The sequence below is a fragment of the Panthera tigris genome, chromosome B3 (genome assembly GCF_018350195.1).
Source record: "Panthera tigris isolate Pti1 chromosome B3, P.tigris_Pti1_mat1.1, whole genome shotgun sequence".
In the NCBI taxonomy this organism is placed as follows: Eukaryota; Metazoa; Chordata; class Mammalia; order Carnivora; family Felidae; genus Panthera; species Panthera tigris.
The window spans coordinates 3,098,918-3,124,458 of NC_056665.1; the positions used below are offsets into that span (position 1 = coordinate 3,098,918).

Genomic DNA, 25,541 nt, shown 5'->3' on the forward strand with positions numbered 1-25,541 from the left:
GACATCAGGTTGGAATTAAATCATTTTAGACTCTAAATCAACTATTTCCAGACCACAAAATCTATTCCACACTTATCAGTCAATGCAAGTTCTCCAAGTGAGTTATAGCCGAGTTCAAATGTGAAATCTGCATTTTTCAAGTGCCAATAAAGGAACTCTCCTTTGGACTTTGACTATACACCCTGAATTGTGCAAAAATGCCATATGAGTTTTCATTTCCTTCTCCAACAAAAATTTTCATCTGCATTTGATAAATCCTACTCAGTATCATTTCTGATGAAAAGCATATGGACATAAGACATATCATTCTGTTACTTTCTTATTAAGTAGGAATTACAACCTTTTCTCTAAGTTAACAAGAGCAAAATAGACGCAATTTATAGGCCTGCCCCGATCGCTATAAACATCGCCACATCTTAATTTGCGATATGCGCCCTGTCATGGGTCTGCTAAAATATGAAAGACAACAAGGAGTTATCTTGGGTTCGTGGTGTGGTCACTTTAAAACATGTTCACAAATTCTATGACACGTCTGCCAGTCAGTCTCCTCTCTCTGAAGATGGGCCAGTCGTGGTGACTCGCTTCCAGTGTGGAGTGAGGTCAAAGCCAGTGAGGCCAGGTCACGAACGCTGATACAGCTTCTGCAGAGCCCAGCACCACGCTGTGAGGAGGCCAGGAGCCCTGGGGGAGGCTACGCGTTCAGGCCCAGTCCCATGACCCAGCCAAGGTCCCAGCCAGCCAGCACCAACCCCCCGGACAGTGAGGGACGCTCGCGCCCAGGCCAGGGGCAGCCCCACGGACACCTTGGCAAAGAGAGACAAGCTGTCCGCTAAGCCATGCCCAAACTGCAGATCTGTGAAAAAATAACGGCCGACTTTGTTTTAAGCTCTCAGGCTTTGGCCGCTTCATGATGCAGCAACAGGTAACTGGAACGTGTACGTTAGTTCCACCAAATTCAGCCGCCCATCTTATTTTTTTTTAACTTGAAATCTCCCAAGAAGACAAACCTGTTTTAAGTTAAACAGCCAACCAACAGGGGCGCCCGGGTGGCTCAGCCGGTTGAGCGTCCGACTTCAGCCCAGGTCATGATCTCACGGTTCGTGAGTTCGAGCCCCGAGTCGGGCTCTGTGCTGACAGCTCGGAGCCTGGAGCCTGCTTCGGATTCTGTGTCTCCCTCTCTCTACCTATCCCTTCCCTGTTCATGCTCTCTGTCTCTCAAAGATGAATAAATATTTAAAAAAAAAAAATGAAAGAAAAACACAACCAGTAAACACAGCAAACCCACCGGTGCTGACCCCCCGCCGTGTGCTCAGCCGACCTGGCCCAGCAGCCTCGGGGCTGGCGGCCCAGCTCCCATTCCCCTGGGCTGTCCTATCCGTTCCTGGCCGAGGGCTTCTCCCCACTCAACCCGCCGCAGCCCTGGGCCTCCTCCTCTGTTCCTCCCTGAACCTCCTCCCAGCTTTGGAAAGTTCCTTATTAAACACGTGGCTGATGAAACTGCTGCTCCTATGACAAGGGCTCCAGTTTTGTAACCAATTAGCAAGTGGCTTTTGCCTAAAAGGGTCACTGTGACTCCAAGGCTGGTAACCAGGTTCAAGAGGTTCCGATGGGGCCACTTAAATGGGTTATCGACCCAACCAAGTAACCAGTATTCTTCCAAAGGAGCACCAGGGAGGGAGATACCCTAATTCCTAATGATCTGAAGGTTCTTCTCTAAGAAACACAAGCCTGAAAAGTTAAAGCCGGGCCCTGAGAGAGAATGTAGTTTGGACTTTTTTTTCATCAGTGGAAAACTGATATAACCCACTCTAGATTTTCATGACATACGTACGTACTAAGAATTTTTACCTCACCCCATCCTTACGGAAATGTCAACCTACCATAATAATTGGCCATTTTAACCTTCAACGTTGTGCGTATTTTACAAACAAAATGTAATTCTGTGTATATTTTATAGCTAGACCAAAGAAAGTACGCCATACAATGCTATTTAATATTCTATCCTTAACGTTTAGAATGTATGGTAAGTGTAACAGTATGCGAGAAATACAATAAAAGTCCTGGGAACCCACAAATAGTCTTCTTAAAACAAATTTAAAGTGGCTAGTCTATTTTTACCACACGAAACGTTAGCAATCACTGCTCTGGTCTAAATCATTTGGGGAAACTCAAGTCCAGAAAGGTCATACAACTGGCCTGCGGCCATATAACTAAGGCTAATAACCAGCAAAACCATGACCAGAATTTTTGTATACTCGTGTTTTCTAGTCCTGCACGGGGCTCAGTGAGATTTGGATTAATAAAAGGAAAACAATTATTTTAGTTTCCATTCAAAAGGCAAGTCAGAGTGGCTGGCTGGATTCCAGCTCCTTCAATGCCACATTCATAACCCTTCTGGTGCACGGCCCTCCTGAATGCAAAGAAACAGAATCCTGACAGAGGGGCCGCAGGCAGCGCTAGACAAGCGTGGGAGGAAAGCGGGCGGCCGTGTGGACCGGCTAGTCAAAAGCCACTCACAAGCCAAACTCCTTGTCTTAACTGCGGAGGCTGTCAGAGTAAGATACTCAGCACCTTGCTCTTACTGCCGCTAGGGGCGGCCATGTGACAAAAGCCACAAAAAATGAGACTACAGAGAAGTCACTAAGGGGGCATCTCTTCCCAAATGGCAACAGTGCTGTGAGAAGGCCTTTGGCCCTAGTGCCCTCTTCCTGCCAGGAACGCGGCTGTGATTCCTGGAGATGCCAGAGCCACCTTGGTTCCCTGGGGGCATAATCTAGGATTGCAAACAGGCCGACAGAAGGAACCTGGCTCGCTGAGGACACGGGAGAGCCGTCACTCCGGCCCCGGACTGTGTGTGCTCAGGCTTCCTGGCGAGTGAAATTCATCACAAGCATGCGTTTGGGTTTCGGTTACCTGCAGCTACACACAAGCTTAGCTCTTCGGCAAAATTAATCCGGCTTCCTCCTCCATGCGTTTTGACCCAAAGTGGTGCGTCCGTCTGTGTTATTTCCAGATCGCTAAATCTGGTGAACAAATGTTTACGCACCTTCACCATCACCTCGCAATTATTCTGAAATACCAGGAAAAGAGAAGGAGGCACGTGTCTCTTCTCCAAGAGGAAGAAAGTTCTAGCTCACCGCAGATAGCAGGGGAGGGCTGCCTGGAGAAGCAGATGAGAGAGAGACGGCGTCCCTCCTCATCAGCTGCGGAACCTCAGTCCTGGACGGCAGACGGAAAGCCAGAAGAGAGAACCACTGCCCGTCAAGTTCCCGACCTCGACCAGGCAAAGACTACAAACGCTGGGCCTTAACGGGAGGAGACATGGCAAACACCATCCACTCTACAGATACCTTCCCTTGCCCTTGAGCGTTAGGTCCAAGATCTTCCGCCTTACCTTGCACTGAAGAAACAAAATGGGCTGAAGTTGAGCAATACGGCCATCCCAAGGAAGGCTTATAAACAAAGACAGGGTATTATTCGTTCTTCTTCCCATGTCCTTCCTGCTACGGTACTTTGCTGGCTACGGCAGCTCACAAACATACCAACCGTCAAGGTCCGCTGGCATTTTCCAAAGGGTTGGAAGAGAATGGGGAACACTTGATGAGAAGCTAGGAATTCCAGTAATTTCATGCCCCTCCACAAGAAAAGAATTCAAACATAAAGAGAAGAATGGGTCTCTGTGAAGGAGTGGCAAAATGCTCAGGCAAGTTTCTTGGTCTCAAGTTCACAAAATCCAGATCAATCATTAGCTGTTGTGGACCAGCAGTCTGGACCATTTCTCTAGAACATAAAGAGAATTCCCAGCCGAGCAATCACCCAGTACACAGCTTTATGGCCGACAAGCACCCTACGGGCTCAGAAAGCAGCAGTACAGGACGTAGAGCATTTCACAGCACACTCAGGTCCCGTGATGCTCTGAGGAAAATCCCTCAATCCGAGACTTCAGGGTTCACTAAGGACCTCAGAACGTGAATTCTGCCCACAGAAGCAGAAGCCAAGTATGTAAGAAACACTGCAGGGTCGACAAACAGTATTTATGGATATAAACTGATAAATGCTATTAGTTTTTTTTTTTTAAGTTAATTTATTTTTGAGAGAGAGTGAGCACGTGTGCACGTGTGCATGGGAAGGGCAGAGACAGAGAGGGAGAGAGAGAATCCGAAGCAGGCTCTGTGCTGTCAGTGCAGAGCCCGACGTGGGGCTCAATCTCATGAACCAGGAGATCATGACTTGAGCCGAGATCAAGAGTCAGACGCTTAACTGACTGAGCCCCCCAGGAACCCCTCTTTCTCTCTCTCTCTCTCTTTTTTAAAGGTTATTTATTTTGTGTGTGTATGTGTGTGTGAGAGGGAGAGGGAGAGAGAAAGAGAGAGCGAGAGAGAGAGAGAGCGCGCACGTGCGCATGAGTGGGGGAAGGGCAGAAAGAATCCCAAGCAGGCTCCGAGCTGTCAGCATAGAGCCTGACATGGGGCTTGATCTCACAAACGGTGAGATCGTGACCCAAGCCATAATCAAGAGTCAGATGCTTAACCGACTGAGCCACCCAGCTGCCCTGATAACTACTATTAGTAAAGCAACATTTAATGGATAAAAAATACTGGAACAGAGAAAATGAGTTAAATAGAACTTTACATCAGAATAGTTTCCAATAACTGAGAACCAGAAGTGTCTTAGTCATCCAGACTGACTTTTAAGTGAGCAGAAATCCCCCTTCTTGCTCCCAACCAAACGGAGCCCCAGCTTAAAACAGGGCATTCACCAATTACTCAGGCAGTACTTTTAAAAACAGAACTTCCAGAACCCACAGCAAGTTACTGATCCACAGGCTAACTCCTCAAACGCACAAACTTAAAGGCTCAGGACGCCAGAAAAAAATAACCAAAGTAAAAAAGAGATCAAAGCCATTTCCTTCAAAATTTCACAAGTCTGTGCGGCAGGTAGGGCGGGGCGACCTCTCAGAATGGAGTGTAGACGAGGCACGCGAGGGGCCCACAGGGCCGCCTTACCTAGCACGTTTCCTGGAGGCACCTCCACTAGGCCTTCCAGCTCCCTCCCCATCAGGAGATACAGGTTTTCCAGAGTGCAGCACGCCATGTGAGGGACCGGGGGGAGGTCGTCCAGTGGGGTGGAGAAGCCCGACGGCACCTGGCCAAAGAGAAACGATTGGAGAGAAGTTAGGAGACGTCAAACAGAAACGTTAGCTCGTGTCGATACGGTTACGTTGATCCACAGGGGAGATGGTGCGGTTATGTCACGTCAACCTGAAGCCCGGAAATCTGAAGTGATAGAAAGAATGCCTCGCTTTATGAATAAAATCTAAATTTCTCAAGTATTTAAAAACTGTCAAGAAAGGGACACAGACATCAGTTTTACGACTAAGTAATATCAATTCTGTGACCTAGTACCACCATATTAGCCAAAAACCAAAAATCCCCACAGCCCCTGGCCGCCAGTATTTCCGGGAACCGTGCCACACGCCAGTCCTGGTACCACTGTGCTATTACTTCCACGCTTTTTATCACTTAAAATTGTTTTCATCTAAGGGCGCCTGGGTGGCTCAGTCGGGTGAGCGTCCAACTTCGGCTCAAGTCACGGTCTCGCGGTCCGTGAGTTCGAGCCCCGCGTCGGGCTCTGTGCGGACGGCTCGGAGCCTGGAGCCTGCTTCGATTCTGTGTCTCCCTCTCTCTCTGCCCCTCCCTGGCTCGTGCTCTGTCTCTCTCTGTCTCTCAAAAATAAAATAAACATTAAAAAAATTGTTTTAATTGTTTTAATCTCATCATAATGCCCTGCAAGCGCTCAGCAAGGAGATGACCAAGCGGGAGAGCAGCCAGTGATAAAACGCCACGAAAATGGCCAAACACGGCTATTACATGCTCGGCTGTTAATCTGCAAGGCCGTGAATACTGGGGACACTGATGAGAAGACAGAGCAAGTTACCGCAGGGATATGCTGCAGGGATAACGGATTTATGCGCTCACCTCATATCATGTTTGATCTTAAGTTTCGTCAAGAATTATTCAGTATTCGAGACAGTATCATTCAGCGACCTCCATATAAATGCACGTACCCTAAAGGCCTTCAAATCAACCAACTAACCTTTGGTACCCACAGGCCCAAGGCACCGTGCTACTGCTGTCTATGAAGAGAAAAAATGTTAAGTTACAGCATATACGAAGATAACTAACATCACAAACGGAGTGAGTGACAAAAAAGCACTACAGGCAAGTAAATTCACAGACACTCAGAGGAGGGAGAAGCTATTGCATTAGGGTGAACTTGGAAACCCCAGGAAAATGTGGGCCTTTCGGGCGCATGCTACGTTTAAACGTACATGTTCTGATTCAATGACAGGTCTGCAGGATAGCTCTAAAGACAAACTGGGAAGAAATTTTAAAAAGGATTAAATTGGAAGACAAAAAAATTATCTATAGATAATATAATCATCCAGTTAGAACCAGCTACAGATAAATGATAATTAGTAAGACACTGTAACCAAGGTGGCTAGACACAAGATCATTATACAAAAGTTAGCTGTCCCTACGTCAGCAAGAGAAAAAATACATTTTTTTAAACAGCAACTTTTAGAATGGCAACAAAATATAAGATAGCTGGGAAGAAGTCTAACAAAGTGATTAAGTATCTTTATGGATAAAATTGTAAAACTTTAACGAAAAACATTTAAAATAACCTAAATAAACAGATAGATATGCCTGATAGATTCACAGATAGATTCTATATTACAAAATGTTGACTCGTACCAAACACACGTACTGATTTAAAGCAATCGGTCTCTCAAAGGAGCTTTTCATGGAACCTGTCAAGCCGACCATCAACTTTGTATGGAAGAGTAAAGAGTTAGCAATAAGCAAGGCACTCACAAAGACAGACACGGTAGAGGGCACAGCCTTTGATATATCAAAACATTTAGAAGTGAAGTCAGCACTCAACAGAGACGGTGACACACAAACAGAAAAAATGAAGTCTGTTCGTCCAGAAACAGACCGAGGCGCAAACGAAACGCGACTTGGGACAGATGGCGGAGTGGTGGGTCGAGATGGACATTCATGAATCGTACTAGGGCCACTGGTGTTTGTATGGGGACAAAAACAAAACTGGATCCCTTCTCCTCATAGAATATATAAATACCGAACCAAACATTTAAGCGTGAAAGGCAAAACATTAAACCTTAGAAGGAAACACAGGCAAAAATTTGGGCTTCCGTGTGGTCATAATTTTAATTTTCTTAAACAAGATACAAAAACCAAAACTCATAATGGAAAAGACTGGTAAATTCCACCACGTTAAAACTAAGAACTTCTTTACATTAAAATGTACTAACAGAACGTGTGACAAGTCCCGAGCTGGAGAAGAAATCTGCAAAACTTAGAACTGACAAGAAATTAGCATTCAGCTTCTACAAAGAACATCTAAAAACCAGTATTAAAAATATATCCAGCAAGAGTGAAAAATATGCAAATGACCCAAAGATATCTCCACAGGAAAAGGCATGAATGACCAATAAACATATTAAAAGGGTATTGAAGAAAATGTGAATTAAAACCACTTGAACAGACCAGGTCATCCACATCTGACTGGCAAAAATTAAGACCCTGACAACAGCACATTTTGGGGACAGTGTGGAAATGGAGCTGGTGACACACGGGACACTCCTCTGGAGGACGATCTGGAATTAACCAGGTAGCTGGAGATGTATGGATCCTGTTACCCAGAGGATCCCTCTAAGGGTGTATTACCAAGAACTTCTCGCAAATGTGCCTAAGGAAATCTGTACAAAAATACTCAAGGTAGCATTGTTTAGATGAGCCAAAAACGAATGCAGCCCAAATACACAGTAACTGGAAAAGCGAAACATAAAACGTTTGTCTACACAATGGAATACTATGCGGCAACGAACAATGAACAAAGTACAGGAACAGGTGTCGACTTAGATCAACCTCACGATGTTAGGTAAAAAAAAAGTGAGCTGTAGAAGAATACCGACAGTAAGATTCCATCTATACAAAGTTCAAAAAGAAGAGATTTTTCTCAGTGCATATACAGGTCGTAAAACTACAAAAAAAAAAAAAAAAGGCAAAAGAGTAGCAGACAGACTGACGGTGGTCTCCCCATGATTCCTGCCGCCTGGTGTTCATGCCTTCACGCAACCCCCTCCCCTGGGCGTGACCGGGGCCGGTGGCTCGCTCCTCACCAACAGCGCTCGGCAAAGGCGGCGGACGTCACTCTCATGCTTGCGTAACATCACACGAGACCGTCTTGCTGGTAAGTTCAGCCTAGACCCTCCTCGCCAGCTGGAAGGGGCACCGCCAAGCCGGGAAAGGCCAAATGACGGGAAACCGCAGGCGGCTTCTAGGCCAGAAAGAACGTGGAGCCCTCAGCCCTCCAGGTACCGGCATGCGACTCGGCCAGCAACCCGAGCCAGCCCGGGGGCAGACCCCTTCCCGGATGAGCCTCCGGAGAACACAGTCTGGTCTACACTCCGGCGTGGACTCCCGCTCCACAGAAACACGGAGACCGTGGATTTGCTCCATCCGCGGTAGTCTGTAACAGGCAGGCCACCCGGCGGACAGGACTCCAAGTCCACGTGAGGTTTATCTCCGGGTGTGTGATACCCGTGACAGTTTAGAAAAGCAGGTGGGAAGGAGACCTTCCGGGGCTCCGGCTACCGGAGTTCGGAGTCCTCCGTGCGGTCAACTCGTTCCGTCACTGCCCCTCGGGTGGTGGCACAGGACGAGTGGATTTCAGCCGCCAGCCCCTCGAGAGCAGAGCTGCGCTCCACAGAGAAGATAAACTGGAGGGCCCGTGGACTTCGTAAAGCCCACTAACTCCGTGCCACGCCAAGTGACAACAGTTTCTTCCTCACCTTGACGGTACAGAGAACAAAGAAGGAAGAAGACGGGCCACCACTCGAGCCTTACTGGTGAGTACCAAACCATCAACTACGTCTAAAGCAGCATGTCAACGAGCGTAAACGGGTTTTCTGAGCACACCAGCACCCCCGTCCCCACGCCAGCGGCCGCGCTCCCTCTCGCCAAAGCACGACATGCCACAGCCCGCCGAGGGCCGCTCAGCAGAGTCATCGCCAAGGATTAAACAGCTACAACTGACGGAATAGAGCACTCTAGGCAAGGCAAGTTGACGGCAGAGCCTCCCCCTGCCACTCTGTCTGTGCCACGGCCGAGTCCGCAGCTTCCCTGCTGTCCCCGCAAGGAGAGGACCGCGCTCTTCTGCTCGTGAGGCAGCGACTCTTACAAGCTCTCAGGGCTTCTTGCCGATCCTGACTCACCGCCTGCACCTCTGGCATCCTCATCACCCTGCGACCTTCACGATTTAACTACGATGCATACACTCTGCTTACGTCCAAAAAGTGACCCGAGGCTGCTCAAGCCTGCGGGGTTTTCTGCCCTTCGGCTCAGGTGTACGTAACCGGATGCTGGCTGTTCACCTGCTTACAGACCTTCCTGATCAATTTCTGGGCTCCACCTGCCGTGCCGTGACCGTGACCGCGGCCTGTCACCTGCTCACTGCCCCTCCCCTCGGCCTGAGCCCCCTAGTTTTTGGATCTCCGTATTTCATGAAGTCCTGCCGCTGCCGTGGCCCCCGCATGACAGCTGTTCTTATCCAGCCCTTTCCTCTGGCCTTGGAAAGCCTTACAGTTAAATGAGGCCTGAAAACTGAGTTCACATACTGGTTCAGTTTTCCAAATGCCACTGAGACAGATTTACCAAATGTTACCAAAGCAATATTAAGAGGAGATACATGGATTCACCTGAACGTGCCTTTCTAGAGACAAAATAAACCTACCAATCAGGTAATCTCAACCGATACGGAAACATTTAAGAACCGTGAAACGATATACTAACGTCTTGAGGGCGCGAGGGTGGCTCAGTCGGTTAAGTGCCTGACTCTTGATTTCATCTCAGGTCACGATCTCACGGTTCGTGAGTTCGAGCCTCGCATGGGGCTCCTCACACTCCCTGTCTCTCTGCCCCTCCTGCTCACACACACTCTCTCTCAAAATAAGTAAAACAAAAAACATTTACAGTGACATTTTATTTCTAATTCTTACCCGCCGCAAAAACTCAACGGGGCTGTATTTGGGTCCCAAGACAAACATTTTCTTTCCTCTTCGAGCCACACCACTGAACACTCGAGCAAAGGCAACGAAAGACTCGTGGTTGCTTCCTTCTTCGGGCTGAGGTTTAAGGGTCTTACCCTCCACCTGGTGCTCATCACCTGCCAGAAACGAGAGGACAATGAGTGCCACGAGTGCTCCCTCCAGTCCAGGAGATGCCTAAAAACACAGAGCAGACGGTGAATACAAGAGATCTGGCCCAGTTTCAGGAAAGAAGCACCAAGAATGACAGAACACTGATTAAAGCTACAGTTAAAGCCAAGCTCCAGAGTCAGGGGATGAGCGTCCTAAGTTAAAACAACTATTTCGCACCAAACCTGTTTAGGGACAGCTGTACCTTTTGTCTCTTCTCCCTTTGGACTTGTTTCCGGGGCACCGCCATCTTCCGGGGGCTCCACGGACGCCGGCCCCTGCGTCGCTGCGAGCTTCTCCGCATGCCTCTGTCTTGCACGCTCACGCCGCTGCGCAATTTCTTCTTGCGTGAGAGGTCTACGGGAGGTCACAGACAGGTTAACACCTGGCAACATCAGCACCTCTCGGTCCGCTCGCGCAGGGAAAGGGCAACGGGGCCGGATAAGTCAGCGGGGCCGGATAAGACGGCGACGGGTCCCAAGCCCCTTCCGAGCACGGTCTCTGCGAGCTCTCCCCCCGCAGTAGCGATGTCTTCTCTACAATGCCGCGTGAGCTACTCTGAGCTTATGAACAGACACGCAAGAGGCCACGGCCCCACACACGGCCACACGCCACGGCACGGAGCCTGACCCTTGATGCCCACCTTCTTCTATGAGGCGAACAACGAGGACAGGCCGGAAACGAGTGAGATACCAGGGCTCAGAACACCCCTGCTGAGAAGCAAGCATAAGGCCTCGGTAAGAAATGGAGGTGTGGGGGCACCTAGGTGGCTCAGTCGGTTGAGCTTCTGACTTTGGCTCAGGTCATGATCTTGCAGTTCATGAGTTCAAGCCCCACATCGGGTTCTATGCTATTGGTGCAGAGCCTGCTTTGAATCCTCTCCCTCTCTCTCTGCCCCTCCCCAACTCATGCACTCTCTCTCTCTCTCAAAAATAAACATGTTTTTAAAAAATTGAAGTTTTCCCCACAAATGCCTAAGAATGTATGTTCACGAGTGTGGAGGTTCCTCAAAACTTTTAAAATAGACCTACCCTATGACCCAGCAATAGCACTGCTAGGAATTTACCCAAGGGACACAGGAGTGCTGATGCACAAGGGCACTTGTACCCCAATGTTTAGAGCAGCACTTTCAACAATAACCAAATTATGGAGAGAGCCTAAATGTCCATCAACTGACGAACGGATAAAGATGTGGTTCACATATACAACGGAATACTACTTGGCAAAGAGAAAGAATGAAATCCTGCCATTTGTAGCAATGTGGATGGAACTGGAGGGTATTGTGCTGAGTGAAATAAGTCAGGCAGAGAAAGACTGATATATATGTTTTCATTCATATGTAGATTTTGAGAAACTCAACAGAAGACCAGGGGGGAGGGGAGGGGGGAAAAAAGTTACAGAGAGGGAGGGAAACAAACCCTAAGAGACCCCTAAGGACTGAGAACATACTAAGGGTAGACAGGGGGTGGGGGAGAGGGGAAAGTGGGTGATAGGCAGGGAGAGGGCACTTGTTGGGATGAGCACTGGGTGCTGTATGGAAACCAATTTGACAATAAATTGTATTTAATATATATAAAAAAAGAATATATGTTCACAAAGAACCTGGGTCCAAGAGGAAGGGTTTAAGGTCAGGCTGAACGCTGGAAATTCAGCTGGACTAAAAGGTCAAATTGTGATTATCAGCTGTTGCATTAGACCCAAGTACCAGCACAGAAAAGGCGGTGTGTGGCTGTCTGTCTGTTGGGGGTTAGTCTTGGTTGGGGGAAGGGGAACGAGCTGTTTTCCTAAAGAGTTACCCTCACGTCTATCAGGCCACAGAGAGGGTCTTAGAAAAGGGAGCGCTAAGTTGAATAAAAATGCGCACTGTTGGGGAGCTTCAGTTTGGAAGGCAGAAGCCAAGCAGGTGCACGGATTCCCAGGACGAGGCTCCTCGCCCGCGTGTGGGCCTGCGCAGACCCGCCTGCACCCTCAGCCCCGGCACAAGGCAAGACCAACCGCCTCCCTGAAGCCGGCGGGACTACAGCGTCTTAGCCCCGGACTCCGGGACTGAGCGTCCAGACAGTCGGGCCGGTGCTCTGGTCCTAACTGGACACTGCAGCTCTGGAAGCTGCCCACTCCGTGTGGTCCTGTCCCTCTGCGCCTCCCTCCTGCCGTTCCTCCCCATGATTTCTGCTTTCCTCCCTGACCGCTGACCTGACACCTGACAGGTGGTCTCATCCCCACGCTGCCATGCCACTCTCCCCTCTGCTCCCCTAAGCTCTGGAACCCGTTCAGATATCCGTTCTGAAAGTGCACCGTTCACGTGCATTCCACATGGCCACATACTCTCGGAGCTCCTATACCAGGGGCCTAAAACCTCTTCCTCCTTCTTACTTCATGTGGGCCAGCGTGGAAGGGGACCGCCTACAGCCCCGCTGCGGGCCAGTCGGGGAGGGGACCGCTTACACCACTGACTGTCCAGTGCTGTGTAGAAAGATTCTCACCTGCTAGACAAGGTCTCCCACCAGGACTGGGCACTAGTCCTACCTCCCTTTGCACCTACCCCTCAAAACGGATGAGTCTGGTTCTAGGAGCTGTCCCCTGGCAGTCAGACCCATGTCCCTGTGGGGCTGTGTCACAGGTCACAAAAACATGAGCGGCCGAGAGCGGCGTGATCAGGGGTCACGAGGCAGCCAGAACTACTGTGCTGGAGGCTTGCTTCGCCTGCAAGAGACCAGCCTCTCTTTCCCGGGAGCTCCACGCGTGAGAAGCCTGTTCAAGTACGGAATGGACTCTCCTTCCTTACAACTTCTAGCCACGGCTGCAGTCCCGTGCTCCGGAGCGACATCCAACAAATCCGCTCCCCCTTGCCTTTCGGTGGCCTGCACTCGGGCCCCTCTCCCCCTGCTCCGCCGCAAGCCAAACCCTCCAGCTGTTTCTTCAGTCAGCCCCAGATGACTTACTGTGTTTCTAGACTTTTGCTAAGACCTCTTACGAGAGTATCTGAGTTAAAAAAGAAATGCAAAATATAATGTTATCGTTAGAACAGGGAGGAAAAAAAATATGAGACACCTGTTTGCAGGTGAAGAGACACAGTCTGTTTCAATGGGCTTATCACCAGAATCTCGACATCGCCTTAATCCCCTTACATGTACGATAGTACGTATTTATGACAACAACTAAATGAAACAGACACCATCGTCTCTAGTTTACAGCTGATACAGCAGAGGCTCAGGAAATTTAACCTGACCCAAAGTCACACAGAAAATAGAGGGAGGAGCCGAAATTCAAATCCAGCTCGGACTCCAAACCCTGTGCTCGTTATCCCCAGGATGTCTCCCCTTCAGAAGGAATTAAAGAAGATAAAATAATCATCACATTAAGCAGATGATGTTAGCTTTAGGTCAAAAGAAACATCCATTCACGTAAGTTACATCCTCATTCTACCTCACTTCACGACACGGTCGGGGAGCATTAGCGTTTATATTTATCGAGTTAGCGCCAAACGTGTGGACGCTTGCTCCCATCTGCGCACGTATCCGCCCGTCCAGGGAACACCTGCTCCGTGCCCGGCACTGCCGTGGGCCGGGACCGGTGTGCAGGGAAACAGCAGACAGCCAGACAGAAATCAGCAAGGACTACAGCCAGCACCCACTGCGTATCCAGCGTTTGTTGAGAACAAAGAGGAATTTGTACGCAAGAAAGCTGAGTTCTACCAGCCAAGGAACAGCCGCGGGCGATGAGTTATTCAGGCTGTAGTTGACTGACTGTAGTTGACTGACTGTAGTTGACTGACTGTAGTTGACTGACTGTAGTTGACTGACTGTAGTTGACTGACTGTAGTTGACTGACTGCGGCTGACTCTTCCTGAAGGGACAGCAGTTACTAACATGAGATGGAAGAGAGCGGAGGTGAGCACGTTGACCCAAAGGTTGGGCAGGTGAACTGGTGGGGGGGGGCGGGGAAGGGAAGAGGCAGAAACACAAATCCATCCACCCTCCAGATTCCAAGCAGAATGCTCCTGCTCTGGCCTCTGTGACCCTGGTCAAGAGGGGGCTGGGATGTCCGAGAACAGGCTGGAAGGCCGCTGCAGCTGGGACAGAGGCAGCTGAGAGGATGTGAAGCGACAAACCCGGAAGAGTGGCTTCTGGGGGCACCTGGGTGGCTCAGTTGGTTAAGTGTCCGACTTCGGCTCAGGTCATGATCTCAGTTTGTGAGTTCGAGCCCCGCATCGGGCTCTGTGCTGACAGTTCAGAGCCTAGAACCTGTTTCAGATTCTGTATCTCCCTCTCTCTCTGCCCCACCTGCGCTCATACTCTGTCTCTCTCAAAAAATGAATATTTTTTTTTAAAAAAAAAAAGAGTGACTTCTGTTTGAAGACAGCATCTTGTTACAGAAAGAGCTGCTTCTCAAGAAGGAAGCAAAAGCAACAGATGCAGACATTCGGGGGAGAAGAACGGCATAAAAAAGTCCCAGTCAAGTGTTCCTGAGCACACATGTAGACCATGTACGTGTTAGTAAGAACTTGTGATAGACTACGGCTGGGAACAGCAAAAACAAAGGCCCAGAATCTAAAAGGGAAAAGGGCAGGGAAGCTGGATAGCCTCCAACTTAGATTTAGGAGTGAAGGGTGAAAAGCCACACCAGGCGGAACTTTCCAGAACACTCAGTGAGAAGCCGAGGACTGTGCCCAGCAACGCGCTCCTTCCCGCTCCCCACTCTGGCCTGGGCCTGCTCACCGGATGCAAAAAATGGTGGAAGAAACCATTTACTATGATGTTTTGGAGGTCAAACTCAATGCCACTGGGAAGAATTATAAGAAACTGGCCCTGAAGCACCACCCTGATAAGAATCAGATGACGGACAGAAGTTTACACAGGTTTCTCAAACTTCGGCAGAGCAGAGTGCTCTCTGCTACAAAGAGAGAATTGCAGGACAAAGGAGAACAGCAATTAAGGAAGGTGGAGCTGGGGGCTTCGGCTCTCCCAGGGACATCTTTCCGGGGGAGGAGGAAGGGTGCTGGCAGGAAGGAGAGGTAAAAACACGCACCCGCTCCCAGGTATCTCAGAAGAGTGACGTAACGGTATGAGAAAGCCAGCTCTGCCAAAGAACAAACGTGGGGCCGGGTGGACAGAAGGCGCGGCGGTGTGCGGCCCGACTGCGGAGGACCTGGAATGCAGGCAAGGACTCAGAAGAGGGAGCCCGGAGCGGCTCAGTACATTCGGGGCACGTGGTGCAGTGCCGGGGCCGTGGGGCATGGATCCGCCCTAGATGGAGGTGAAAGCTGCAACGGAAGGAAGACGGCTCGAGAGAAGATTCTAGAAGTTCTCACTGCAAAGGTTATGAGGACAGCTGGAGGGTAACATTCCATGGCGAAGGGGACCAAGAAGCAAGACTGGAGCCAGGAGACGTTACTATGGTTTTAGACTGCAAGGACCATGCGGTTTCTGCTCCGCGAGGACGCCTTCTCGTGCGGGGATGCGCAGCTGGCTGACACGCTGTGCGGCTCTCAAAGCCAGCGTCTGCTCGTGACAACTGAACCACCGTCCTGGCCTCTCACCCAGGCCGCCATCAAGCACAGACACGTCACATGTGTGACAAATGAAGTCATTCCAATTTACCGTAGTCCACGGGAAAAGGGTCACCTGATCACTGAATTTAAGGTCAACTGTCCTCAGAATGGCTTTTTCTCTCCTGACAAACTCTTTGCTGGAAGGAAGCAGACGAGGCTGAAGACACGCACCAGGCAGAGCCGGTGGGCTGTGACGCAAATCCCGAAGCGAGGCTGAGGGGCACCATCCGGGGGCGGCCCCTGCCTGACCTCCCCCGGGGCCAGGGGACGGCACTCACTGCCGGGGTCCCGTGCAGACAGCGCGCGGAGGGGGGAGAGTCACAGCTCACTACTCGCCGCTGCTTTTGGCTCAATATTTGACTATAGCAGCATTGTCAAAGTTAAACGAAGAACACACCCAAATGTAAGTGCTTGAGGGGCACCTGCGTGGCTCAGTCGGTTAAGGGTCCGACTTCGGCTCAGGTCATGATCTCTTGGTTCATGTGCTTAAGCCCCATGTAGGGCTCTGTGCTGACAGCTCGGAGCCTGGAGCCTGCTTCGGATTCTGTCTCTGTTTCTCCCTCTCTGCCCCTCCCCTGCTCGCATGCTTTCTCTCTCTCTCACATATAAATAAACATTAAGGCAAAATTTTTTTTTAAATGTAAGTGCTTGAAAAGAAAAGAAAAGCCACAGTGGATGAGTCGGGCCAGACTCCACCCGGGAAGTGAAAGCTGTCGCCTTTAAAGCGGACACACCTGGACTCAGACACTGTTGTGGCCTCCTTCCAGCTCTGTGACCTTGAGCATGGAACTCAGTCTTCTTAAGGCGCCTGGCTTCTCTTGCAGGTACAAGAGAAACACTAACTTCTCCCACTGGAGAACTGCTGTCAGGTCCGCACGGCCCCTCGGCGGTGGGGCGCGAGTACTGAGAGAGCTCGGTGCGTGCAGTCAGCGAGGGGAGCGTCGTTATTTATAACGCACAAGAACGAGACTTAAGATGCTCCCCGATGTACTGGACGTTCTTAAGACGTCATGTTTATGGTGCTTCTCTCGGGTTGCTGGAAAAATGCCTACAGAGAATGGCCACGGGAGATGCGGGTACTACACAAGAGGGGCTCCAGGCACCCACGTCAAGTTTTCGTTCTGGACCCCGACATCACACGATGGAGCCCGGGGCAGGGGAGGCGGCCTGGAGGCGCAAGTCATCCCCCCAAGAATGGACCAGGATCTGAACTACAGGGGGAGGGAGCAGGGCCGGGCAGGAGGGGAATGCACATGAAAAACCCGGATGCTGTAGAGCAGATTCTCCAAGACTCGGGGACCGTGCGAAATCATCCATCTCCGGAGGCGCCAACGCCCCACCTCCACGCAGATCAGCAGAGATGCTCATGCGCTTATAAATCTCCACTGAGGTCGCCAGCCAGGCTTGGAGAACTTGCCAGATGCTCCCTAAAAATTACCTGTGGCTACAACCGTTACTATATTCTCCTTCAGACTTCACATCAATGCACACCAACTGTCCCGGAGCTGATTTCACCTCGCAGGGTGCACACCGTATGTTTCCACAGGGGGGGGCTCACCAGCAGTCCGGGGCTGGGGAGGAAAAGCAGGGGCGTGCTCCGCCCACACCCCCTCTGTGCCACCCAGGGAACGTGACACCCCCCCCGCCCCCGCCCCTATCCTTACCTGGGCTTGTTCTGCGGCAAAGCCTTGGCATCAACGGCAAACATTTTGGAAACAAAGATGATAACCGGAGCAGTGTCTTCACTCCCACATTTCAGGAAAGCTACACAAACAGGGAGTGAAAATGTCACTCTTTTTCCCGTCAACCCTACACGGAGCTGAAGCCAGCAAAGCACCCCCCCCCACACACACCATAAGCCTCACAAATTCTTCCCTAGACCCAGTGAGCAAGGGGGAACACTGAGGAATGTTCCCACGTGTCAACAGTCAACAAGGTAGCTCATTAATAAAATACACACAACTTACACAAGTTAGAAAACGGAAGGGACTATCTTATCACGGCAGTAACAAAACCCTTAGAAATACTCAGTAGTATAACGATGTTAATTTCCCCTAAATCTATACAACCTAACACAATTTCCTATCAACGTATTGACACCTTTCTTTACCTCTTAGAGGTATAAAACCACTGATTAATTTTTTTAATGCTTACATTTATTTTGAGAGAGGGTGCATGAGTGTGGGGGTGCACAAGGGGGGGGGGGGAAGAGAGAGAGAGGGAACACACCAAGCAGGCTCCACACTGTCAGCACAGAACCCAATGTGGGGTCAGACCCACAAACCGTGAGATCATAACCTGAGCCATAATCAAGTGTCATCCGGGATACTTAACTGAGTCACCCGGGTGCCCTGATTAATTTAAAAAGAAGGAAAATCACCCCACACCAAAATAATGTGCACGTCAGCAAAAGAAGTCGACAGTAAAATTCAAGCAAGAACAAAGCCACAGGAAGTCAGAAGTGAACACACACCAGGCATGTCGCCTAGGGCACCAGGGCACAGCTGTGAGGAGCAGGGTGGTCCCCCTGCCGCACCAGGATCGCCCAGGCCGCACCGGGAGAACGCCGAAGGGAACCCAAGGCAGAAGCAGGGACCCCAGCGAAAAGCTGTCCTCTCAAGCAGGTGAGAGATCACCATGCGGCCCAGGGAGGCAGACGCAGAAAAGCCGAATGCCCCGCTCTGGACGGACTGCAGAGCAAGGCCACGCAGGGTGCGGAATCACACAGAGCCCAGATGACGGCCAGCTGTGGGAGTGGGCGGGCGAATGAAGGGACCTCGTGGGGCGGAACTGGGGGAGGCAGGCTTCGGGGGGCGGGAGGAAGCCCCGCGTGGGAGGTGCCGGGGGAGGGGGGGGGTGGCGCACCTCGGGCAGGCGAGCGGGGGGGGGGGGGGGGGGGGGGGGGTGCCGCGACGGGAGGGGAGGGGGGGTGGGGAGGTGCCAGGATGGGAGCGGGAAGGGGGGGGGGGGGGGGGAGGGAGCAGACGCGCGCTGCAGCCGCACAGGTGGGTGGCAAGCACAGGTGGGTGGCAACGGTGAGTGTGCTGTCGCGGACAGCCCTGAGGTGGAGGAGGTCACCAGGGGACCGGATGCAGGGAGGGAACGGATGGGGTCTGAAGGCTGAGCCTTGCTTGGGGCGTCCCACCCCAGAAAAGTCAGGGCGAGGAGCCGGGAGAGACGAGAAGGATGAGCGGCCAGGGAGACAGGGAGAAAAGCACAAGCAGGGGGAAGCCCGAAGTCACGAGAAGACGGTGTCTCCTGGGGGGAGGAGTGATCTACGCCGTCAGACACTCGTGATGGATCCGGTCAGAGGATTTAACGAGGACACTCAAGAGGGGCCCCGAGAACAGCACCCGAGTGGTTCTGGGCTGGAGGCTGCACATCTAATCGGAGGGAAAGTGGAGGCCGCGAGTCCTCGCAGCTGCCTGTCATGGAGCCTGACGCAGCCTGGGACGGGCGGGTCCCCTCTTGTGGGGACCAAAGAGAGGCCTGACCCTGGAACCCCTTCCGCGGCCCCCAGGGACCCTGCCATGGTGGCGGCAGAGCAGCTCAGGGACACACCGTTGTTCGTCCAGGGACCGGGAGACAGGGTCACCAGGAGATCAGGAGACGAGACCGGGGCAGAAGGGAGGCGTCTCAGAGCCTCCGCTCTCCCAGCCCAGAGAGGACAGAACGGCCGTGGCAAAACTCCGACTTCGGCAGGAAAACAAAACTGGCAACAGGGCCTTTTGTGGAACCGTCCGTGGAATCGGCCACCTGGCTAACTGGTCTAGAGCAGCCTGGGCTTGGGACGCTCAACCAAGCCCCTGCCGCGTCCACCTTCGGCTCACCTGCTTTCAGGGCCTGGGTTTCTGGGGGAAGAGAGTCAAACGTCTGTGATCCCGTGCACATCAGCTTCTCCACCCGCTCGGCCGTAATGTCCAGGGGGCTGGGAAGTTTCTGACACACCATCGCTGAAGTCTGCGGTTAAGGACTCACAATCGTGAACAAGTGCCCTCCACCCAGGCACAGACTCACAGCACACGCCGACTCCTGAGGTAGCAGTGGACATCCACACACAAAACGCCCGAGCTGTCAAACATCGCGCGTCACGTCTCAAAATACAGACACAAGTTCAGGGAGTTCGTGGACTCTCTCAAGCCCGGGGAGGATTCTTTTTTTTTTTTTTTTTACTTTTTTTAATGTATATTTATTTTTGAGAGAGAGAGAGAGATACAGAGCACCGGGGGGGGGGGGGGGGACAGAGAGAGATTGGGAGACACAGAATCCAAAGCAGGCTCTGAGCTGTCAGCACAGGGCCCGATGCAGGGCTCGAACCCACGAACCGCAAGATAGTGACCTGAGCCAAAGTTGGGCGCTTAACCGGCTGAGCCACCAGGCGCCCCGTCCCAGGAAGGGCTCTGAAGACAGACATCCTAATGCACTGACAGCCCACGGAACAAGTGAGGAGAGCTCAGTAGCTTGTCCTAAAATTTTTTCACGTGGTTTCAGTCTCTACAAACTTTTATGAAAACAACATCAGCCACCAGCTATGACACGAGAAAGTCCCCTCCCCGAGCCAGTGTCACTGCAGGTGTGGGTCCATCTCAGCTCCAGGCTGAGGTGCCACTGCTGGCCCACGCCCGGGACACTGTACCACAGCCCACCGGGGGCTACTTGGGACACGCAGATCAATGAAAAGAAGATAGTTTACCTATAAAATTACTTTAGTTGGGACACCTGGGTGGCTCAGTCAGTTACGCCTCTGACTTCGGCTCAGGTCGTGATTTCACGGTTCATGGGTTCAAACCCCACGTCAGGCTCTGTGCTGACAGCTCAGAGCCTGGAGCCTCTTTCAGATTCTGTGTCTCCCTCTCTCTCTGCCCCTCCCCCACTCATGCTCCGTCTCTCTCTCTCTCTCTCAAAAATAAATGAATGTAAAAAAAATTGTTTTAATTACTCTAATGTATCTCAAATCAAGTCTTCCTCGAATCAGTAACAAGAAATACCAATATGCTAAGAAAATATGGCACTAAAATGAAACACTGATCTGACATACACATCTAAACTATCTAGTTACACATAAATGTTAGTAAAATAAAATTTTTTGTTGTCACAGTCTACTAAACAAAAAGACACATCTTCCTGAAAGAACATTCATTTGAATTGGTATTAGTAAGAATACGAATTAGCATCAGAAGATTCATTTTTAAAAGCATTAAACACAGTTTCGTGGTGGAATACGAAATAACCACAGAAGACTAACTTTGATTTTTTTTTACTGTTTATTTATTTCCAAAGGAGAGACAGAGCGTGAGTGGAGGAGGGGCAGAGAGAGAGAGAGAGAGAGAGAGAGAGACAGAGACAGAGTGTGAGTCGGGGAGGGGCAGAGAGAGAGAGAGAGAGAGAGAGAGAGAGACACACACACACACACACACACACACACACACACACACACACACAATCCAAAGCAGGCTCCAGGCTCTGAGCTGTCAGCACAGAGCCCGACGCGGGGCTCAAACTCACAAACTGCGAGATCATGACCTGAGCCGAAGTCGGACGCTCAACCGACTGAGCCACCCAGGCGCCCCACAGAAGACTTACTCTGGATTGAAATGTGTTACTTCCAAAGGATTTCCTGTTTGCCAGTCACGTTTTTCCTGTTTTGTCAAAACTATCACTTCATTAAAAACCATCGGGACAAAGGATACCAAGCACAGCATGGGAAATGGGCAGCCACTGGCTGCAAATGGCATTGATCTGAACTTTAGGATCAGAATGTCGTGCCTCCCGGGCTCCAATCTTCAATCCTAAAGAAGTCACGATCCTATCAATTTTTTCTTTGTCCCTGTAGGAAACATACAAACAGGGAGGTCACAGAGAGACACCCAGGGGCAGAGAGGAAAAGGAATGCCACATTCGGACACCCTTCCTCCAGACACACTCCTTCCACAAGAACTAGGCACACTTCCGGGGCGCCTGGGGGGCTCAGTCGGTTGAGCGTCTGACTTCGGCTCAGGTCATGATCTCACAGTTTGTGAGTTCGAGCCCCGCATCGGGCTCTATGCGGACAGCTCGGAGCCTGGAGCCTGTTTCGGATTCTGTGTCTCCCTCTCTCTCTGCTCCTCCCCGGCTCGTGCTCTGTCTCTCTCAAAAATAAGTAAACATAAAAAAAAATTTTTTTTTTAATAAAAAAAAAGAACTAGACACGCTTCCTCCCAACATACTCCTCCTACAAGAGACTAGACACACCCGGAAGGGGCTCCAGCCACAGCGGAGGACGGCTCAATCTCTACTCCGTTCCTTCCAATGACCCCTTCTTCAGAGCCCCTTGGAGCACCAGCCCAATCCCCCTAGCGAGCTATGGTGATTGGAGAGGCAGTTTTATGTACGAGTGCTGGAAGTCACAGTTCCAACCCCAGATAACTCTGAATGGAAATGTACTAAAGCAAACCTTCTTTCTACTTGTATCAGGCAAGTCGGTTCCCAAGTTCCCTGTGAATGATCCTAGATGTCAAATACCCTTTCCACTACAGATACGATTTCATCTCAAACCGGGTTTATACAACCAAAGGTCCAGCGTTTCCCTCCACCCATCTCGTCTATATCCTCGTCTCAGCCCTCCAGAAGCACAGACTGCTCCTCAGTCCCTCCCACCACCTTTACCTGCACCACGTGCCCTTCCACCTTGGACCCCGGGACCAGCCCATCTGTGAAGGGTCCATTCACTTGCTCCGTCCAGCCCACCTCTGTGAAGAGACACCCATCACGCTGGAAGGGAGGCAAATCACGGCGCCCAAAGACCCAGCACTATAGCAGTCTTACCTTTTCAAGACCGCATCATACAAACTCCATATATTCTCCAGGATCAACTGTACAAATAAAGGTTTCTTTCCTTTCGCCTGTAAAAAAGAACACACGTACTTAAGTTTCCCAATATTCAACAGGCAGCCTACATATTCATTCTCGACGTGTTGTATTAACATGTCTCGTTTCTACTAGAAGATGTTTACTTAGCAGTAAAGTGGCAGAGAGCAGTTATAAATATGCACTAAACAGCCAATAATCTGCAGTCGGTAACAACCACTGTTCTCTTCCTCCGGGAACCAGAGACTCGACAAACGACGAGACCGGCTGGGGGTCAAGTCGCTGGGACCGCCACCTCCCCGCACTGCCATCAGGGGGCACACGATGCCCACACCGGGAGCTGAAAATTCACTCCGCGTGTGCAGGTCCTTCCACGAACTTCATCCGAACAATGTTCTTAAACATGGAAAACACTAAACTTCAAGGAAGAGGGTAACAGAAAAACAAGAAGCCCTACCGTTTCTCTTACCAAACAAAATCTATGCAAAATAATGGCAAGAGCACCAGGAGAAGGATGCCCTCACACACACAGGAGACGGAACATAAACGGACGCCCCCTTGCTCGAGGAGGTAAGAACTACTGTCCCCATTTCACAGATGGAAGAACGAGACAGAGGCCACAGAGCCGAGACTCAGCCACAGACTCGGACTCTCGACCCACCTCGCCACGCTGGCTCCTTTTTAAAATATACTGTTTATGAAAAACCTTTAATGGCAAGGGGAGATGTTCACAATATGATGTGAAGCAAACCACCAGCTCCGTTATGTAAATAACAGAATCAACCGAGGGATGTATGTCTCTATCCTATGACAACGCACAAAATTAAAACCACAGCATTAGCAGTGCTGGCTTCTGTTTTTTTCTTTTCCTTGTGGCTTTATATTCACAAGCATTTTCTAAAAGGAACATACGTGCTCTTCCGTGAGAATGAATTTATAAAATCCTGAATTTTACATTAAAACAACAACCCGGCCGTAAGGAAGTATCCTTCGAGGCTCCGTGACTCGGCATCCCCTCTGCCTGCAGAAGGAAGGGCTGGGCAGTAGCCACCTCTCCCCGTGAGCACACGCGGTGACCAGCGCTCGGCGGGAGAGAGGCCTCGGCGGAGCCTCGGGGTACAGCAGGCTCCGAGAGCACGTCTCTTTAAACACCCGGTATTTAAAGAACAACACTTGGAAATGAGACACGTGAGCTTTAACCAAATGTGTACAGGAAAAAGCCCCTCGTGGACTGACCCACGTGAACCAAGGACAGTAAAGGTGTTACCGCGCAAGTCTGAACAGGGCGAGAACGCGAGGGACACGTGCCACATCACCTGATCAACCTTCATAATCTTCTTGGCCTTCATATTTATATAATAATCTCCCCACAGGGTTTTCATAAGGACTTCTTTTCTGATGCCAATTTTCTGACTGTAGATTCTGGCAAAGTGCTCGATCCTGGAAGGAAATCAAGTGTCCTCGTCACTGATAACAATAATCAAGTCCGAGCGCAGCTGACACTGGAGCGTTTCCGAGGCAGGTTCAGCGGACTCTAAACGCACCGCGGACGCAGTCGTTTCCACCGTCCGACAAGCTGGTACCGGCAGCCCCGCGTTTTACGGCAAAGGCGGCGGCGCCGAGATACCGCGTAGGTACCACCCGACGCGGCTGCCCACGCCCCCGGGCACTCGCTCTGCGTTCGCAGGAATCAGAAGGCGTGCGGCCGCTCCCCGTCTTACGTCCGCACGTGTGAAAGCAGCCAAGAGGCACGGGGGCCGAGGAGATAGGGCCCCGGCTGCCCCCTGCAGCTACGCCAGCGTTAAGCTCTGTCTCAGCCCCTCCCTGCTCTGGGTTGCCCGTTGCTCACAAAGGGAAACCGCCGGAGCCAGCCAGAAAAGGCCTTTTGGCATCCTGGGTTAAAAACATGCACAAGTACTCAACCCTCCCGGGCCCGCGGCGAAACCAGTTGGCACCAGCTTCGCTCCCCGGCCACGTGAGAGCAATAACCAGACAATTAAGGGCACCGTATATAATGTCGGTGCCATCCGGACGGAAGACCTAGGGGAAAAAATCTCTTCTCTGCGGGGAACAGCCTACTGAGCGTGAGCTGTGAGTCCAACTCTCAAAGTACCAGCATCTTGGAAGATGCCTGCCGTTCTCCCGCCGCACAAGGAGTCCAAAGGCAACACAGTCCGGACAAGTCTTTACGCACCCGTCAGCAGCCGCGGTCGTGCCAGAACCAGGGGTTAACCGCAACCTTGTCCCGTTAGCTGACACTCTCCGGCGACAGCGGAGGCCTGGGACGAGCAGGAGGTGGCCAGAGGGGAGGAAGTTACTAATTATGGTCGGAGCCGGCAGTGTGACGAGGGTCAGGCTGCAGCTTAGAAGCAAAAGCAGGCGCTACAGAATCTGAAGATAAACACCCAGTGTCCCCCCTCCCTGGGGGCGAAGGGAGAGAAAACACCCAACCGGGAATCAAACTTCAAGCTCTACGGTTACAGGCCGCTGACGCTCCGGAGTTGGCCTCGACGGGCCACGACCTCAAAGCAATTGGCGATTAGAAACTTCATTTCCCGTTTGATCCAACAGCTATTTGTTCGGCTGAAGTTTTTAAAAAATTTTCCGAAACTTTAGTTTCTATTGCCATGTTATTTACATTTATTATATCTATAAACTGCCTACGCTCTAGACATATGCTCCATATTATCATTGCCACACTATTACAATTTTTTTTATTTTTGAAGGAGGGACCCCTCCTCTCCGTAAATTCGTGCCTCACGGCACAGACCGACAGCTTTCCCGCCGTGGAAGGCTGGAAGGAGCAGCAGTGGTCTCTCTCACAGGAGCAGGGGCTACTCCACATATGAGGAGGCCAGG

The 25,541-nt window shown here is 51.0% G+C and overlaps 1 protein-coding gene across 2 annotated transcripts in view; it reads right to left on the bottom strand.

Annotated features, from left to right (window-relative positions):
* Positions 1-25,541, bottom strand: part of EFL1 (elongation factor like GTPase 1) — a 121,269-nt gene that overhangs the window by 69,581 nt on the left and 26,147 nt on the right. For both annotated transcript variants that reach the window (XM_042987923.1, XM_042987924.1), the window contains exons 8-15: positions 23,999-24,122; positions 22,641-22,717; positions 21,527-21,663; positions 19,667-19,789; positions 17,501-17,600; positions 10,491-10,642; positions 10,088-10,254; positions 5,007-5,145 (exon numbers count right to left, since the gene is read on the bottom strand). In XM_042987923.1, coding sequence (XP_042843857.1) covers positions 5,007-5,145; positions 10,088-10,254; positions 10,491-10,642; positions 17,501-17,600; positions 19,667-19,789; positions 21,527-21,663; positions 22,641-22,717; positions 23,999-24,122 — 1,019 coding nt within the window. The remainder of the gene's footprint in view (positions 1-5,006; positions 5,146-10,087; positions 10,255-10,490; positions 10,643-17,500; positions 17,601-19,666; positions 19,790-21,526; positions 21,664-22,640; positions 22,718-23,998; positions 24,123-25,541) is intronic.